General features: G+C 40.2%; 3 protein-coding genes across 3 annotated transcripts; 2 read left to right on the top strand and 1 right to left on the bottom strand.

Moving 5' to 3' along the window:
- The first annotated feature begins 226 nt into the window (after nucleotides 1–226).
- On the top strand, nucleotides 227–4,422 carry LOC104810485 (WD repeat-containing protein 44). The gene is made up of 7 exons (XM_010536810.2): nucleotides 227–2,240; nucleotides 2,607–2,697; nucleotides 2,793–2,950; nucleotides 3,063–3,114; nucleotides 3,204–3,286; nucleotides 3,376–3,469; nucleotides 3,558–4,422. Exons 1-7 carry the CDS (start codon nucleotides 576–578, stop codon nucleotides 4,157–4,159), a joined length of 2,745 nt encoding a protein of 914 aa, XP_010535112.1. The 5' UTR covers nucleotides 227–575; the 3' UTR covers nucleotides 4,160–4,422.
- Nucleotides 4,423–4,996: 574 nt separating this feature from the next.
- LOC104810484 (plant intracellular Ras-group-related LRR protein 6) lies at nucleotides 4,997–10,877 on the bottom strand. The gene is made up of 21 exons (XM_010536809.1): nucleotides 10,658–10,877; nucleotides 9,617–9,680; nucleotides 9,382–9,518; nucleotides 9,210–9,296; nucleotides 9,040–9,115; nucleotides 8,584–8,658; nucleotides 8,353–8,422; nucleotides 8,182–8,259; nucleotides 8,030–8,090; nucleotides 7,829–7,907; nucleotides 7,467–7,557; nucleotides 7,226–7,286; nucleotides 7,065–7,132; nucleotides 6,925–6,995; nucleotides 6,656–6,793; nucleotides 6,327–6,431; nucleotides 6,099–6,223; nucleotides 5,877–5,973; nucleotides 5,625–5,699; nucleotides 5,363–5,418; nucleotides 4,997–5,277 (listed from the first exon to the last, which is right to left on the bottom strand). Exons 1-21 carry the CDS (start codon nucleotides 10,720–10,722, stop codon nucleotides 5,202–5,204), a joined length of 1,755 nt encoding a protein of 584 aa, XP_010535111.1. The 5' UTR covers nucleotides 10,723–10,877; the 3' UTR covers nucleotides 4,997–5,201.
- Nucleotides 10,878–11,087: 210 nt separating this feature from the next.
- Nucleotides 11,088–13,526, top strand: LOC109116563 (uncharacterized protein At3g43530-like). The gene is made up of 4 exons (XM_019202214.1): nucleotides 11,088–11,246; nucleotides 11,714–12,424; nucleotides 12,503–12,670; nucleotides 12,744–13,526. Exons 1-4 carry the CDS (start codon nucleotides 11,088–11,090, stop codon nucleotides 13,524–13,526), a joined length of 1,821 nt encoding a protein of 606 aa, XP_019057759.1.
- Nucleotides 13,527–17,159: the final 3,633 nt, after the last annotated feature.

Raw genomic sequence — 17,159 nt, 5'->3', positions numbered from 1 at the left:
CCTCTCTCTCTCTCTCTCTCTCTCTCTCTCTCTCTCTCTCTCTCTCTCTCTCTCTCTCTCTCTCTCTCTCTCTCTCTCCATTTCTCCACAGACATGAAACATCACCGCAGCCCCAACCCATCTCTCTCTCTCTCTGCCCATCATCGGATCTGACTTTCTCCCGAAAACCCACAATCTGATTTCTTCGAATTCTCCAAACACGCGGAACCCCTAAATTCCACGACTCTCTCTCTCTCTCTCTCTCTCTCTCTCTCTCTCTCTCTCTCTCTCTCTCTCTCCATTTCTCCACAGACATGAAACATCACCGCAGCCCCAACCCATCTCTCTCTCTCTCTGCCCATCATCGGATCTGACTTTCTCCCGAAAACCCACAATCTGATTTCTTCGAATTCTCCAAACACGCGGAACCCCTAAATTCCACGACACAAATCGAACACCTAGTCTCGACAGATTCTCCGCCTTTGACGAGAAACTCCCTGAAACGTCTGAGATTTTGGGCATCCCTCCCTCGTTGCCCAGATTCCGGCGGGGCATTTTCCGATGGGAATGCCTTTGCTTTCCTCTGTCACACGACAATGAGCAAACCAAACGACGAAGAAGACGAGGAGGAGGAGGAGGAGGAGGAGAACAACTGCTTCTACGAGTCTCTTGATCGCTTGGTCTCTTCCTCTTCCTGCTCCGCTTCCAACTCCGATTACGATTACGATTCCGAGCCCACCAATTCCGATTCCTCTCCTCCGATCTCCTCCGCCGCCGACACTCGTCGTCGTCGCAACCCATTCCCCGTCCCGCGGTTCCCAATGGGTGCATCCAGGTTCGACGTCTGGATCTCTGAACCAGCTTCTGTGTCCGAGAGGCGTTCGAGGCTTTTGCGCGAAATGGGTCTCAGCCGCGACCGGGGCGTCGTCCGGTTAAAACCCGCATCCGCCGGAGAATTCGGGGACTCGTTGGATTTTCCCCGATCAGCTTCGTCTTGTCAGTTGACCCGGCGATATCACGGGGAGTGTTCGGGAAGTGTCGGCGACGGCGCTTCGGGCGTGGTGAGATCGAAATCCGACGGTTCCGCCAATCAGAGCGGCGACAACCGTGATCGTCGGCACCCGCAGAGTAGTTCTTATTCGTTTTCGTGTTCCGATTCTAAAATCTCTGTTCCCTCGCATGCGGAGACCAGCAGGTTCAATCCGCAATCTGTAAATACTAATGGTGTCTACAATGTGGATAATGGCGACAAGGGTCATGTCGCCGACAGATCAGTTGATGCTGATCTTGTAATGATTCGTGAGGGAACTGGGGGTTGCCCTGGTGAGTGTTTCCGTTTAAATGGAAACTCTGGGTGTGATTCTTCTTCTTGTGTGTTGAGAAACCCTAATGGCAGGGTAGATGAGCAGGAAGTGGATTTGAGTGAGCAAGTGTGCACTATCAAGAATCTGGATAATGGGAAAGCTTTCGTGGTGAATGAGATTCAGGAAGATGGGACATGGAAAAAGTTGAGGGAAGTTGGAACAGGAAGACAGTTGACCATGGAGGAGTTTGAGATGTCTGTGGGGCATTCTCCCATAGTCCAGGAGCTGATGAGAAGACAGAATGTGGAGGATTCTGACAAGAATGTCATGAGTTCCAAGGAGAACGAGGAAAATGGTAATGCATCCAAGGTCAAGAAAAGAGGAGGGTGGTTTCAGAGCATGTTAAAGAACGCTACGAGCAGTATGACGGGCAGTAAAGAGAGACGGAGCAGTGATGATCGGGATACATCATCTGAGAAAGGTGGGCGTAGGTCAAGCTCCGCGACAGATGATTCCCAGGATTCGTTCTTTCACGGGCCGGAAAGAGTTAGGGTTAGACAGTATGGGAAATCGTGTAAAGAACTCACAGCATTATACAGGACCCAGGAGATTCAGGCACATACCGGCTCTATTTGGAGTATTAAGTTCAGTTTGGATGGTAAATATCTTGCTAGCGCTGGAGAGGATTGCATCATCCATATCTGGCAGGTTATGGATGCTGAAAAGAAGGGAGAGTTGTTGCTGGATAGACCGGAATTGTTGCTTTTGGCAAACGGGTCACCAGAAACGACAACAATGTCTCCGAGGAGAAGAGGAAGAGCATCGATAAGTAGGAAATCATTGAGCTTGGAGAACATAAAGGTTCCAGACTCGGTTTTCGGGCTTTCAGAAAAACCCTTTTGCTCCTTCAGGGGACATTTGGACGATGTTCTTGATTTGTCATGGTCCAATTCTCAGGTCACAGTCCCTTCCTCTAATTTTTTTTCTTTTGTTACACGAAACAATTGCGTGGAAAATTGGCCAAGGCATGGATGGAATTCCAGCCCTCCTTTGCTGCAATGTGTAGAAGAACACCGTATTTTCGCAAGATCATCGAGTGTAGCCACACGATTTTCTTTTTGGTTGCTTCTTGATGCTAAGAATTAGGGTTTTTTGGTGTGACTTGCTGGATAATTTAATCAGATCAATAGAGTATGAGAACTTTGGTTGTTTCCACCTGACACAGACAATAACATAAGATGCTATGTTCGACAAGTTCCTTGTCTAGTAGGAAACCGAAAAACAAAAGAGTGAAAAAGAGCTTCTGTTTTCTTGTTTCTGCAGCACTTGCTCTCTTCATCAATGGATAAAACAGTTCGTTTATGGCACCTTTCCAGCCAGACCTGCTTGAAAGTGTTCTCCCATAGCGATTACGGTTAGTATATTCTTTACTGATCGACCCATCATCCTAAAACATGTTCTTTGATGTGTTTCTGACAATTTTTGTTTGCTGGATGTTCCATGGAACAGTGACATGCATTCAGTTTAATCCGGTCGACGATAGATACTTCATCAGTGGATCATTAGATGCAAAAGTTCGTGTCTGGAGCATCCCGGACCGTCAAGTTGTCGACTGGTACGATCTCCATGAGATGGTCACTGCTGCTTGCTACACTCCGGATGGTCAGGTAGACCGGTCTTTTTTCCTTTTTCTCGTATAAATCCGGTTTACGCATCTCGTGAAGAAAGAATCTCTAGTTTCTGACTCGTAAACAATACCGATGATCTAATCTCTTGAAGGGTGCTTTGGTCGGTTCTTACAAGGGTAACTGCCGCGTGTACAGCGTGTCTGGTACGATGAATTCCCGATCTTTTTTCCGAATCTCTTCCGGGTTTTTTTCGCTTTTCATTTACTTAAAAGCTGTGTACGGATGTTTCCAGAGAACAAGCTGCAACAAAAAAGCCAAATCAATCTACAGAACAAGAAAAAGAAGGCTCACCACAAGAAGATTACGGGTTTTCAGGTAAACCACAAAGATCCGATGAGTTTTTTCTCGGGATGAAATGTATGACTTTCGGAAAGTTGCTTACTTTGTTGCGTAACTCATGACAGTTTGTGCCTGGAAGTTCATCTGAATTGCTTGTCACGTCTTCGGATTCGCGGGTTCGTATCGTCGATGGTTCAGATCTGATGTACAAGCTTAAAGGTGATGATCGATTGATGATGACGACCCTTTCTCCATCTGTTCTGTTCATTCACGTGCCTAAAGTTCTGACCTTTTTTTTGTTCCGTAGGGTTCCGGAACACGAACAGCCAAATCTCGGCCTCCACGACAGCAGACGGGAAATATGTGGTCTCGGCGAGCGAGGACTCTCAGGTGTACGTATGGAAATACGAACCGGTTTCCCGACCAAGCAGAAGCAACAAAGGCGTGACGGTTACAACCTCATACGAGCATTTCCACAGCCAGGACGTGTCGGCGGCTATCCCTTGGCCGGGCATGGCAGCTGTTCCAGACACATGGGGAGAGATCCGGAACAGAACCGGGTTCGGCAATAACAGCAGCAACCTGGACGAGGTTTCCACAGCAAACCACCCGCCGACGCCTGTGGACGAGACGATGGACCAGGACGGTTACAGGAACAGTCCAAGGAACGGGATCGTCTCGAGCGAGACAAACGGGTATCTGTTCGACAGGATCTCGGCGACATGGCCAGAGGAGAAACTCACGTCTGGAAGGAGGAACCAAGGAGGCAGCCCTCGAGTGAGTACGGACACATCGAGTAGAGTGGTTAACCAGAACATGTCGTCTGCTTGGAACATGGTGATCGTGACTGCCGGTCTCAGAGGAGAGATTCGAACCTTCCAGAACTTCGGATTGCCGATTCGGATTTGAAAAAAGTGTACAGAGAGAGGAGCGAGGTTTGTACTGCAAGTGAGTTTTCTATTTTCTATTCTATTCTTCTTCTTCTTCTTCTTCCATATATAGAAGATTCGTTTGGAGAGATGAAGAAAAAAGAGGAAAAAACCATACTGTGAGTTTTAGAAACCGATGTTATTTGTAAGTCGGGGCTTTGTAGAGAGTTTACAGAGACACGAACAAGAGTTCATTGAATTGGAAATAGAAAAAAAAAAGGGAAGATTCTTTTGTTTTCTCCTTGTGTTTTTTCGCACCGGACAAAGAGAGAGCCTGTGTTTTCGTTCGATTTCGGCCTTGGTTCCTTGGGTTTTAGGGCTATGTTACTCGGTCTCAACCTCTTTTAGGTATCTGCGGGATGCAACCAAGACTCGGGTATCCACAGGGTACTCGGCTGGGCGAGGGTTGAGATTTCGGGAAAAGAGGGAGCCAGCAGGGTCTCGTATCACAACGGCGGCTGTGGCACAACTCGAATACCCGAGGGCCTCTGTGTGTTCATGTCCAGTCAGTTTTAACTGTAAGTACGTAATCTGACATTGCGTTATCACTCAGAGCTTGTAACCCGAGTGAAACCGAGCTTCCCTCAGTCGTTCATGTCATGGAGAATGCAGGGCATTCTTCCGACACATCAGAAAATCGAGATCGGACGGATCTCCTCTGCGCATATTTTCCCCTTGCGAGATTGAGTTTCTCTGATCTGTCAGGTAGAAACGAAGCGAATGCCTTGGCTTCGTACAAGACACACTTTGGGAGAAATTTCAGACAAGACTCCTATGTTTCTATGTTTTAATGATGATGATGACACTGGACAGGACATGGAAACACACAAGTTGAACCAACTGGTTCTAAGTCTTATTACAGGGACAGGTAACTGAGTTTCATCGCTATTGCGGTCATAATCTCTCACACACGAGAACGCAAAAAATCTCGGGCCCGAGCAAAAGAGTGCATTGTACAGAGAAATATTACAGACAAAAAGAAAGTGGGTTTCGAGCTCGGAGTTTCGAGGAATGGAGTGTTTCTATTGACCTGGAAGTTTGTCCTTTAGGTAATTCAACACAGCTTTTGTTCCTCTATCCAGAATTGCCCTCCTGATGCTGTTTCCAGAATGTTGCCGAGTAAATAAACCGATTCTGGAAGAATTTTATTAGAAAAAAAGGAAAAGGACGGAGACGGAAATACCTTCGCAATGGGTTCCCGTCAAGCCGTAAAGCCTCGAGGGTCGGTTCAAGCAAGCCCTAAGAAGATGAACATGCAGATACAGGACCGAGTTAAAACACGTTTCACCCATTACGTTTTGCTCTTTGTCAAGGTTCATAGCTCATACATGCAAAATCCATTTGATCCCCATCTTGATATTACATATACATGCATACAAACACATATATATATATGTATATTATAAAGATATGTGTGTATATTGGTGAATGTATATGGCGAGTACCAATTCTGCAGGGAGGGTTGAAATGTTGTTGTCAGACAAGTCGAGCTCTGTCAGAGAAGTCATGTTCTTGAAACTCTGCATGTTTCAGACAAGATTTTTTAAGGATACAAATCAACCGCTTATGCATTGAAAACATTATATGGGTTTCGTTAAGTAAGACGATGCATCGGCTAGACCAAAACCGACGGGTAGAAGATCATCATAAGTTCCTGGATGTTACAGCGTCGGGTAGAAGAACGTGTAAATATATACCTCAGGAACTGATTGAAGTGAATTCTGGCTCACGTCCAGGATTTGCAGATGAACTAAGTTCATGATATCTACGGGGATAACGCTCAGTTGCACTCTCCTGTCAGATAGGTTTAATCGGAAAAAGAGTGCAGATCGTTATACGTCACAATGAAAAAATAAGGAAACCGAAACTTTGCAGGAAAAATGCCCGAAAGAACAAAAGATAAAAATCTTGTAAATAACCTCAGATAAAGCTCTTGCAGAAGTGGGAGGTCACAAAACTTGGGATGCTCCCTCAGTGAAGCTGCATTGCCACTTAGATCAAGAATCTGAAGCCTAGAGATTGCTTGAAATCCATCAAACGGGATCTAAGTGCAAAACAACCCGAGAATAAAACCCCGACATACTAATCTTAATCTTCAAAAGAGGTAAAAACTTTGCTAAGGAGTAGCGTAATTTACATCAAAATACCTGCTTCAAGGGATTATTATCCAACTTCAAACACACAAGATTCGGAAGCGGTTTCAAGATATCGCCGGGCCAATCTGTAATCTTGTTCCTCGACAAAACGAGAGTCTGCGATTAAAAAAACAAAAGATTTTATACAATTCCGCAGTCAAATAACAAAGTTTTGTTCAGGATCTTTATGGAAAGCAGATAGAACAGATAAGTATATACATTCTCTTGAACTGAAGTTCTTCCATATCTACTCATAAGTATATATTCTCTCAGTAATGACATAAAGAAACATGCTTCCGGTGAAAGAGACGAGCAAACAAGAAATGAACCGGTAGAATTACCTGAAGGGTAACGCAAGAAGAAAGCTCGGAGGGCAATTCCAAGACAGAATTCTTAGAGAGATTGAGCTTCGTGATTCCATCAGATTCCCATACTTCCGAAGGGACAACATTCAAGTTCAGATCTTCCAGAGACAGTTCCTGGTTGTGTAATGTAATGATCAAAGCAAACATCAAATTTCCAGTTTTTTTTCTTCCTTTTTTTGTTAAAAGCATGATAGAATAGTGCTCAAAATTCAAGAGGGTTTTTCCAGATTCATGATTTCACCGACCTTTGAACTAATGGACATACGGGCAGCTGAAGCAATCACATCTTCTTTCTTCGGAGTGCTTACACTTGAATCTAGAATTGGAAGCTTCATGTTAATCAAAAACTGAAATAGAATCATGCAGTATAATAAAAAAAAAATACCTTCATTTTCGGAAAGCCGGCTTCTAAGATACTTCAATAGAGTAACTGTAGGACCATTCACCAAGGAGCTGCAAAAAAAAAAAAAAAAGCTTCCTGAAGCAGCAATGACTGGAATGAAAAGAAATAGAGAGCCGAAGAGAAAAAGGGTCGAAATGAAATACCTTCTAAGGGTTCTCATAGGATTGCCAGCAAGGACAAGTTTCCTCAGAGTAGTCATCTTTCCTATCACATATGACAGGGCAATGGGAGTATTCAGTTTACAAGGTTTTATGTTAATAATATCTAAAGCATCGTTGCCATTGTATCTTTATAACGAGCAGACGGACCAACGGAAGTTAAAAGATCATTTTATAAGGTTATATGTATGTATATATACGAGAGCATCTAAACTTCTAATCTCACCGAGCTCAGGATGCAATCCTGCCAATGAATTATTCGAGAGATCCAGGTAGGAAAGCTTCAATTTACATGCCTCAACTGGGTATTCTTTGAGCTGCATAAATGATATAATGAATTGGAAATTAACAGAGTTCATTTTCAGATAGAGTAGAAAGAAATTAAATCAAAACAAGTATTTTTCTCAAGATAAAAGGTCAGGACGCGACATAGAATGTAAGGATGCCAATAATAGGCGGTGGCTCAAACTGAGGTAATTTTACTGCTCTGGTAAAAATCACTGATCTAAAAAATAAATTCGGTAGCGATTTATTCTTGTATGCAATGAAAATGTTCTAAATTATGCAACAATAGAATGATAATGGTACCTGATTTGAGCGAAGATCTAAAGTACCCAGCCGAGAAAGTTCTCCAAGCTCTGCCGGTAATGTTGATAGTGAGTTATTTCTAAAAGAAGGGTATACAAGGGAACCGTCAGTAGAGAAAAAAAAATACATATTAATAAGCTTAGATTATATAATCGGACCAAAGGATCTGAATTTAGTGTTGATTGATAAATGAGAACTCACCCCATATAAAACTCCACGAGGGAAGAGCAGCCCCCTATTGATGGTGGAATGGACACTATTCCTGTTTGAACAAAACATGAAAAATGTTTTTTAAGTGCAAATGGAAATAATTAAGTTCTATTTCATCAGAAGAATAGTTCTTTATCTCTTACGGTTCTGATGAAGGTCAAGCCGGATAAGACGTGAAAGGGTTCCAATATTCTGTGGCAGAATGCTCATCATATTCTTAGCTGCAGAATGGAAGTTTATAGGAATCAAAAACAGGAGTTTGTTCATGAATCACTATGCATAATAAACACATAAATATAATGAAAGATTATTACATGCATTGAGTTCTGTGAGCATGGTCCATGATGCTATCTGCTTCTCAGACAGGGCAATCAGTTTGTTTCCCTGAAAAAAGACAGATATTAGCTCCATGAAATCATCCTTTCTAGCACCAAATACGGTATTGAATACAGTTTCCAACTTCAGAGTTCAGAGCTGAAGGAGAGAAACACTTAGTGGCCGTCATAGCCTTGAGTTACAAATCGAGACATGATTTCTTCTTATACCTCCACGTCTAGTTTAGATAATTTTGAACAGTTTGCAAGGTCTTCTGGCAAATTGGAAATGAGATTGTTTGAGGCCTGTAGAACATAAACCGCATGAATTTATCACCATAGGGAATATGATATAAAGAATAACCACAAAAAACTTATGATGTCAACCATGTCAGATAGTGCAATATACAAAAATCTTGCTTGAAAAATGTAATGCCTGCCTATCCATCACATAAAGCAGCCATGAAAGTAAGAGTTTTCAGACACGTGAGCTACGCTGTCCGTAACAGACAGGGGCACTATTTTGATGGTATCTCTACAGAGATCTATTTCTTGATAGATAGATTTTGGGCCTGACACAAAAGCCATCTTACAGCTGAACAATGAAATGCCCGAGAATGGAAAAACTGGAGACTCTATCGGCAGAATGAAAAAAATTGCATCTAATCCAGAAACAGCATAGATAACCTTCAATTCTGATAAATCCAAACATCTTCCGAGAGATCCTGGAAGTTCCTTCAGTTGATTGTTTGAACAGTCAAACCTGAAGTGATTGAATTTTGAAGCTGAATCAATTGACAGATTGTAAGGAAGGTCTTATAAATAAGGAGCAATTCAGGATGGAGGATCAAACCCACTTGACAAGAGAAGTCGCTGAACCAATCTGCTCAGGAACTTCTGATATCGAATTAAAGGACACATCCAAAGACTTCAATGCCGTAAGCCTATGGATGCATTGAAAATGGAAGATCTTAAACATTAGCAAAGATGAGTTATGGAATGTGGAAAAGGAACTCTTGCAAGACTTACTCCCCAATTGCAACAGGAAGCTCAGAAAGTTTATTGTGGCTGACATTAAGCACTACCAAGCAAGGCAAATTCCTAAGATCTTCTCTCAAAACCTCGATGTTATTATGTGCCAATATCAACTTCTGCAAATCAACAGCCTGCAAAGACGAGGAAAAATGTATGCTTTGTTAAACTTTCAGCACGTAATTTGGCATCAGCAAAAGGATTAGAAAAAAATTGCAAGAAACTTTATTACCTCCCACCAGTTCTCTCCCTCACCAGTTGCTTCCAAGTTTTGATATACCATTTCTGGTACATCGCTGAAAAATTCAATCTCGGGTCATCAAAAAATGGTGTTTTACAATGAAAATGGCAGACTTTACAGTTAAAACTACGGTATGATTTAAAGTGACCATCCTCAACGGTTTTCATCCCGACCTATTGTCGATGACTAAATGCCTCTTTTGATGAACACACACCTGAACAATCTAAACAAAAACGATTTCGTTCATAGCATGTATGGGTACACATACATCTAGATTCTCCGGTTTATCAGGCAATCTACAAGAACCGACTTGTGTCCTCGGCCTTAAATGCTGGGACTGAAATTGCATCAGAACAACAACTAACTAAATGAATTGGTGCAACAATGTGGGTTACAAAAATTACCAGAGATCCAATTTATGATTCAACTCAAACCCACTACAGATCCATTCGGTCTTTTTTTAAAGAACATGCATAGAAGCATCAAACATTGGAGACCTGCAACACCTTGATTCGTCAATTACTCTATGAGACAGACTAGTAAGCAGTAACTAAGTGAATATACGAGTGGACACAGGAAACAAAATCAATTCATAAACTTTTTCTCCACTGATACAACTCCTGAACACAAATTTCCATAAATCCATTAGGAAATTTCAGTGGTGTACCTCATATTCCATGTGATAAAATAATAGTAAACACCAATGATTATGGAAACAATTTCATGCCACAATGCGCAGAGCAAAAGCTAATGACGGAATCGTATGATGTAGACGACAAAACCAAACAGGACAAGTGAATCCGATCAGAGATCATATCCACATTTTAATCAAGAATTTAAAAGTAAACACAAGTAACCCACGAAAGAAACCATTGTAATCACACAGATCAAGTCGAAAAAAATCCGATTGTTCGTATGTTAACCCTACAATTTCGCAGCAATCCCAGAAAAAAAAAATTTAACTTTCGGTGACCCAGAATTGCCAGATTCAGACGATTGGAAGAAGAAAAATGAGACACTGAGGGAATCTACCGGAGAGAGCGATTGGAAAGGTTGAGCGAGCCAGAGGTCCGAGCAGCCTTTAGAATCCGATCCATTCACAGTGTCTTCGTTTTCGTTTCTCGTCGTCGTCGTCGCTCTTGAGTCAGATCTCTTCGGACAAGGTGTTACAGAGCTGTCCTGTCGAGAATTGGTTGCGCTTGCCGCGGTCGTGGGCTCCGGTCTGATACACGGGCAATCTTCACAGATACCACTAATGCGTCGCACATGTATCATAGATACATCCCAAAAATATAAAGAATTAACAAAAGACAAAGATGCCCTTATAAAAGTTGGAAAAGTCTTTGTTGCCCTTAATAAAAATGAACGTGTGAGAAAAAACACGTGTGCGAGTGGGTGAAAGTCCACCAGAGAAACACCGAGAGCGCGGGCGAAGTATGAAAATTTTCAAAAATCTGGCGAAATGGAGCGAAATCCACGGAGATCGAGCGTAGAAGGGTCACATGGAAGTGATTCATCTTCGTCAAGTGGCGAAGCCTCACATGGAAGTGATTCATCAGGGTCGTTCGAAAAAACAGATTCGCATAGAAAAAGGACCGAAGATTCTTCTCCGGATTCAGATGTGAGTATTTTTTTTTTCTGAACTTTCTTCGAATGGATAAAAAAAATGGAAAGAGAGTTGGTTTTTTATATAAATTCGAAACTTTTAGTTAATGATTAAACAGTTAGAATATGGTTGAATACAATCATTTATGTAAAAATAGTTCAGATTATGTAATATTTAGGGTAGAACTAAAAAATGACGAAGTATCTTTTATGAATGTATATTATTTAGTCTTATTAGCACCTTAAAATTGTGAAGTTGTGCATCTGAATTAGTTGTAGGTGCCACTAAATATTACAGAAATATTTGGTGTATGTCAGTCTTATTTCGACCTTAAAATTGGACAGTTGTTGTATCTTTGAAGTAGTTGTAGATGCAACTAAATGTTATAAGAGTGTTTAGTTTAAAGTCGTTTGTGCATAGTAGTACTTGGATATTTTGTAAACTAGTTGTTAATGCAACTGAATACACTTATTTTATTGCAGAGCGAGGCCGAGATACCACCGAAACCGGAATTTTATTATGATTTCGATGATATGAATACAATTTCGGTGAAAGTATCTTCTAAATGTTTTCACATCGAAGCAGTGGATTTTCTGGAAAAGTATTTCACCGAAGAAGAGGAGAAGCATTTCACAGAAAAATCTCAATTTAGGCATCTGTTTCATATGAAAAAGAAGCAGACTTTGAAGATGAGTCCAATGGTTGCGCTCATCAATCGTGCGGTGAAGACAAAAAGGGAAAATGAACTGTGGTTCGTCATTAACGGAGTACCCATTAGATACTCTTTGTGGGAGCATACAATACTTTGTGGGCTGAAGGGTTCTAAACTGCCTGACAATTGGGAAACACTTGGAGGGACCAATTTATATAGAAAATACTTTGGTCAAGAAAGCTTCGAAAAAGTTCCGAAGACGCGAGTTATGGCAATGTTTTCAGAATTGCCTAAAGATGAGACAGATGATAGATTGAAGATGGCATATTTGTTGTTGCTAAGTTATGTGATAGGACATCAACATTCGGAGTTTGTTAATCCCTTTTTGCTGAAGATAGTTGATGATGTGAAGTGCTGTGAAACATTCCCATGGGGAACATTCACCTTCCAGAATGTTCTTGGATCTGTGCATAATTACTTGAACAAGCACAGAAAACCGGTAAATCAGTGGAATTTACCAGGTTTCATAATCCCTCTCACTGTAAGTTATTTAAATTAATTGATTAAAGTGTGAGATATGAAGTAATACATTATTAATGTTGTGTGGTTGATATTGCAGATGTTACCATTCGAGTGCATTCCTAAACTTCGCAGCGATGGATGGTACAGTGAGGTGAAATTGGAAGGAAATGTGACTGAGGCATGTCCAAGGATGTGTAGAAGATGTTTCATCCCGAACAAAAAGTATGGAATGAAACAAGGGTTGGCAAAGATCGGCAAGACACAGGTATGTTTCTGTTGAAATAATAATGAAGTAGATGTTTTGTAGACATATTAAATTTTTGTTCATTCAATTAAAGGACATTGAAAGCTATCTCCAACCATCCAAAGGTGAAGAACGTCTGCTTAGGGGTGTTGCAGTGAGGGATAAAGAACCAGACGATGTTATTGATTGTTGGATGGCTTATTTGACTGAGGAGCCAAGATCTGTGAAGTGGCATGATATTCTCGAGGAAGATGTCAGATCTCGCATTGAAGTTCCATTGATGAAGCAACAGAACAAAAGGAAAGTGATTGTTTCAACTAGAAAAACTGAGAAAAAGAGAGGAAAAAGTAATAAAGGCAAAAGACTCATCAACGAGTATGAAGAAGAAGAAGAAGAAGTGGAAAAAGAACGAGACTATAGTAAGGAATTGACCATGTTGAGATCTGAAATGAACATGATGAGATCTGAGATGAGGTTCACGAGTTCAAAGGTTGAAGTTGTGAGAAGGAAGTTGGTTGAGACAGAAGATAAGTTGTTTACTGCTATTGAAGATCAAGGTGCACAGATAAAGAAATTTGAAGAAGAAGTTATTGAAAACATGAAGAAAGTGATTGTGGCCGGTATAATCGCATCAGGTAATTATGACAATCTCTTTGAAGTCGATGCTAAAATTGATGTTTTAATGAAGAAGATGACCGAGACTATGGGTGGGAATGAAAAGGGTGAGACTTCAGCCCAATACACAACAACTCCTCCCGAGACATGTCTGCATAGAGAAGATGTGGATGGTGAACCGGACATGGTGATTTTTGATGTTCTTAACGCATTAGACCAGACAGAAGGAGTGGAAGAAGAAGAAATCGTAGTAAGAGAGTGAAAAGAACAAGAAGAAAAAGATGATCCAATAGTGGTTGAAAGTGAGAAACAAGAACAGAGAAAGGAAGCGGAGAAAGAAGCAGTCAATGAGAAAGAGGGAGGAGTTGAGAAAGAAACTGAGAAAGAGGGAGAGAAAGAAGCGGAAGCAGACACAGAGGGAGAGAAAGAAGCTGAGAAAGAGAAGGAAGCAGACACAGAGGGAGAGAAAGAAGCTGAGAAAGAGAGAGAGAGAAAGAAGCACACACAGAGGGAGAGAAAGAAGTTGAGAAAGAGGGAGAGAAAGAAGCAGACATAGAGGGAGAGAAAGAAGCAGACAAAGAAGATGAAGAAAATGCTCAAGATGAACAAGAAGAAAATGATGATGAAGATGAAGAAGACAACGAAGAAGGGGATGAGAAGAAACAAGAACAAAAAATAGAAGAGATGGAAAAGGTAGAAAGGCCAAGGAGAACTTGTACCTCGTATAAAACGACGAGTCCTTGGGCTGATACTTTGAAGACTATCAATTCGAAGGGTGGAATCATAAGAGGAAGAGGAGGAAGAGGACGAGGAGGAAAAGGGCGAGGAGGTTGTGGAACAAAAGGTTTGTGAATGTTGGTCTCGTTTGTCGTATGTATTAATTTTGAACTCGGTTTGGGATTAGATGTGTGAACTCGATAGATAATGTTAAGTATGAACTCAGTTTGTGATATCTTGTATGTGTGAACTATGTTTGTGTGAATTTTATGGTGGTATGTTGTGTGACACTGATCTCTACAGGTGACCGAAGAAATGGAAAAAAGTATCAACACCCAGACTTGAGCATAAATGTACAAGTATAAATAGTTGCATTTACTACCAAAAAATGGTAGTAAACGAAAAGTGGTAATTGTGATCTAGTAGTAGTAGTATTCGTAACCAAATATATTGGTAATCAGACTTGAGCATAAACATACAAGTGTGGATAGTCGCATTTACCACCAAAAAATGGTAGTAAACGAAGAGTGGTAATTGTTACCTAATAGTAGTAGTATTTGTGACCAAATATATTTGGTATCAGATTTATTTATTAAAAAAAGTCAAACATCTAAAATAATAATAAAAAATCCACGTAGACAAAATATTTAATATGAAGTCGACGCGTGGATAATAGACTTGCATGAAGTGGGTCCAATTTAAAAAAATCGCGCGTTTTGCCCATTTTGTCTTATTATGTGTAAAACCCAAAATTTTACGACTTAATTACGACTTATTTGGCACCAACGAATTTTTAAAAAATTGTTAATAAATTGCGATTTTGTCGGTTAATTTTATCAAATGATGATAAAAGTCTTCCAATCAAATGATAATAATCGGTTTATATTAACATTTTTAACAAATTGTATATTTTGTTGAATTTTATTCAAAATGGTTGAATGTGTTAGTATTAGGTTTATATAGATTTATTGTTACATGTAAGAAAATGAACAAGTTTTTAATAAATTTGTTAGTTATGATTTAAAATTCTTTCTTTTCATATAATTAGTATATATACATCACTTCTGAGAAGAATATCGATAAATACATGTTTTACCTACATATTTTATTGATAAAATACACGTTTGTCGAAGTTGCAAAAAACGGTAGTAATCGAGTTGTAAAAAATTGGTTACGATAGACAATACGACAAATCCACACCGTTTTCGATATGTCAGATATTTGACTTTTTTTATAGGATTATTTATTTGTTTTAATATATTTTAATTGTATTTTGACTTTTGACTTTTTTACTTGTTTTTTTATTGACGTTTTCATTCTTTTTCATCTCAATTACTTTTTGACAATTGCAACTACTATCTCAATATTTTGCATCTGTAACTTATACATTGCTACTTATTTACGACCATACATGATTTTTCAACAAACATACAAACGTTCATTCATCCCAAAATACATCCCAAAAATTATCAAAAAAACCATATCACAGTAGCGAGTCAAGGCTTACAAAAAATGTAATTAACAGATGAAATGCTCAACATATTTCGTGTTTCACATTTCATCTTCTAATTGCACTCCGTTTCCATCACTATTCTTCATTTTCTTCGATTGTGGCTCATTCAAATCAGATTTACAGGACGAAGTCATCCTCGACTTCTTCCTTCGGCGTTTTTCTCCAACACTTGGTATCCTCTTCGTTGCTAGTCTGCCAAGACCTCGATGTTTCATAGCAGGAGGGTTGACTCTTATCTCCGCTATATAGTTAGGAATACTCCAACGAGAAACATCAGAAACCGGGTAAACAGAATCAACATATGCCAATTCCCATGTGGCTCTACTGTAATATGGTGAACAATAGTCAAGTAGCTTATCTTTTTCGCCGTGTTCATGCAACGCTTTTATTGCATGACAACATGGGTATTTTTGAATATCCCACACCTTACATTCACAACACTTCTTCTCTAGATCAACGAAATATGTCTTTCCCTCGTCATCAGTCACTTCATATTCCTTCCAATTCCGATTTATCTCCTTCACAGTAAATACCTTCGAAGTTCTATATCGTTGATGCAGTTTCTTGGAAACATACGGTGTTAATTCCTGAGTACTTGAAAATGCTCGGTTCCTGCGCTTACACCACCACTCCATCATTTTATTCACAATCGCATTAATCAAACCGAGCAAATGTAGTGTTCTCGCCTTCTTCAACACAGAATTGATAGACTCTGCACCATTGGTTGTCAATAGGTTATACCTTTCTCCGGGAAAGTAACATCTCGTCCATTTCGTAGGTTCCACACTTTTGTTCAAATATTCAGCCACTGTAGGAAACCTGCATTTGAAATCATAATATGGTCACTTCTTACAATAAGTCAATAGAATTTATACAGCTAATAATACAAATCAGATTTCCAAAACTCATACTTTTCAGTGAATTCCTCCCATAATGTTTGGAACTCCTTCTCTGTATAATACTTTGCACATTTATAGAATAACCCAGCGACAGTTTCTCCTTGTTTCTTCCTTTTACCCCGTACTCCTTTGTTCACCAATGTCTTGATGTTCTAGGATATGTGATATGCACAATATGCGTGTTTAGCTCTTCTATACACACTGCGGACGGCATTCGTTATGCTTTGATGTCTATCCGAGATCACAACCATATCATCGCTATCCAGAATTATTTCAACCAACTTCATCATAAACCAATTCCAAGATTCATCATTTTCTGAATCAACTACGGCAAAAGCAATGGGATATAAATGTCGATTTCCATCTTGGGCTGTTGCGACAATCAAAAATCCTTTATAAGTTGTCTTCAAAGATGTTGCGTCTACTGCGATTACTTTTCGCATTGCAATCCAGCCTCTGATACAAACACCCAAAGCAAAAAAGGCGTACTTAAAAGTTTGCTCGTCTTCTTCAAGTTGAATATGTGTAACTGTGTCTTTATTTCTTTCCTTCAACATATGAAAATAACTTGGAAGTCTCCTGTAATTTTCGCTCGGGTTTCCCCAAACACCATCAATCGCATTTTGTCTCCCTCTCCATGCCGTTAGGTACGATATCTTGCACTTATAAGCTTTACACACCAATGACATCACCCTTTTCACTCTTGGAAGATCAACTTGACCCGCGTAATGACGGTTCAAGTAATTAACAACCATGTCTATACTTC

This window comes from Tarenaya hassleriana, unplaced genomic scaffold (genome assembly GCF_000463585.1).
Source record: "Tarenaya hassleriana unplaced genomic scaffold, ASM46358v1 Cleome18, whole genome shotgun sequence".
Taxonomy (NCBI): domain Eukaryota; kingdom Viridiplantae; phylum Streptophyta; class Magnoliopsida; order Brassicales; family Cleomaceae; genus Tarenaya; species Tarenaya hassleriana.
The sequence above is the reverse complement of the archived record's forward strand: the minus strand, read 5'-3'. Positions and strand labels throughout refer to the sequence as shown.

Bases quoted from the DNA above. Each gene is read 5' to 3' on its own strand.
- LOC104810484 (XM_010536809.1), bottom strand. From the start codon at position 10,722: ATGGATCGGATTCTAAAGGCTGCTCGGACCTCTGGCTCGCTCAACCTT. The intron at 7,908-8,029 runs GTGAGTTCTCAT...CCCTTCTTTTAG, and splicing joins CTCGTGGAGTTTTATATGGG to AAATAACTCACTATCAACAT. The intron at 7,133-7,225 runs GTATTTCATTTC...TTTTTTTTGCAG, and splicing joins CCTATGAGAACCCTTAGAAG to CTCCTTGGTGAATGGTCCTA.
- LOC109116563 (XM_019202214.1), top strand. From the start codon at position 11,088: ATGGAGCGAAATCCACGGAGATCGAGCGTAGAAGGGTCACATGGAAGT. The intron at 11,247-11,713 runs GTGAGTATTTTT...ATTTTATTGCAG, and splicing joins ATTCTTCTCCGGATTCAGAT to AGCGAGGCCGAGATACCACC. The intron at 12,425-12,502 runs GTAAGTTATTTA...TTGATATTGCAG, and splicing joins GTTTCATAATCCCTCTCACT to ATGTTACCATTCGAGTGCAT.
- LOC104810485 (XM_010536810.2), top strand. From the start codon at position 576: ATGAGCAAACCAAACGACGAAGAAGACGAGGAGGAGGAGGAGGAGGAG. The intron at 3,115-3,203 runs GTACGATGAATT...GGATGTTTCCAG, and splicing joins CCGCGTGTACAGCGTGTCTG to AGAACAAGCTGCAACAAAAA. The intron at 3,470-3,557 runs GTGATGATCGAT...TTTGTTCCGTAG, and splicing joins TCTGATGTACAAGCTTAAAG to GGTTCCGGAACACGAACAGC.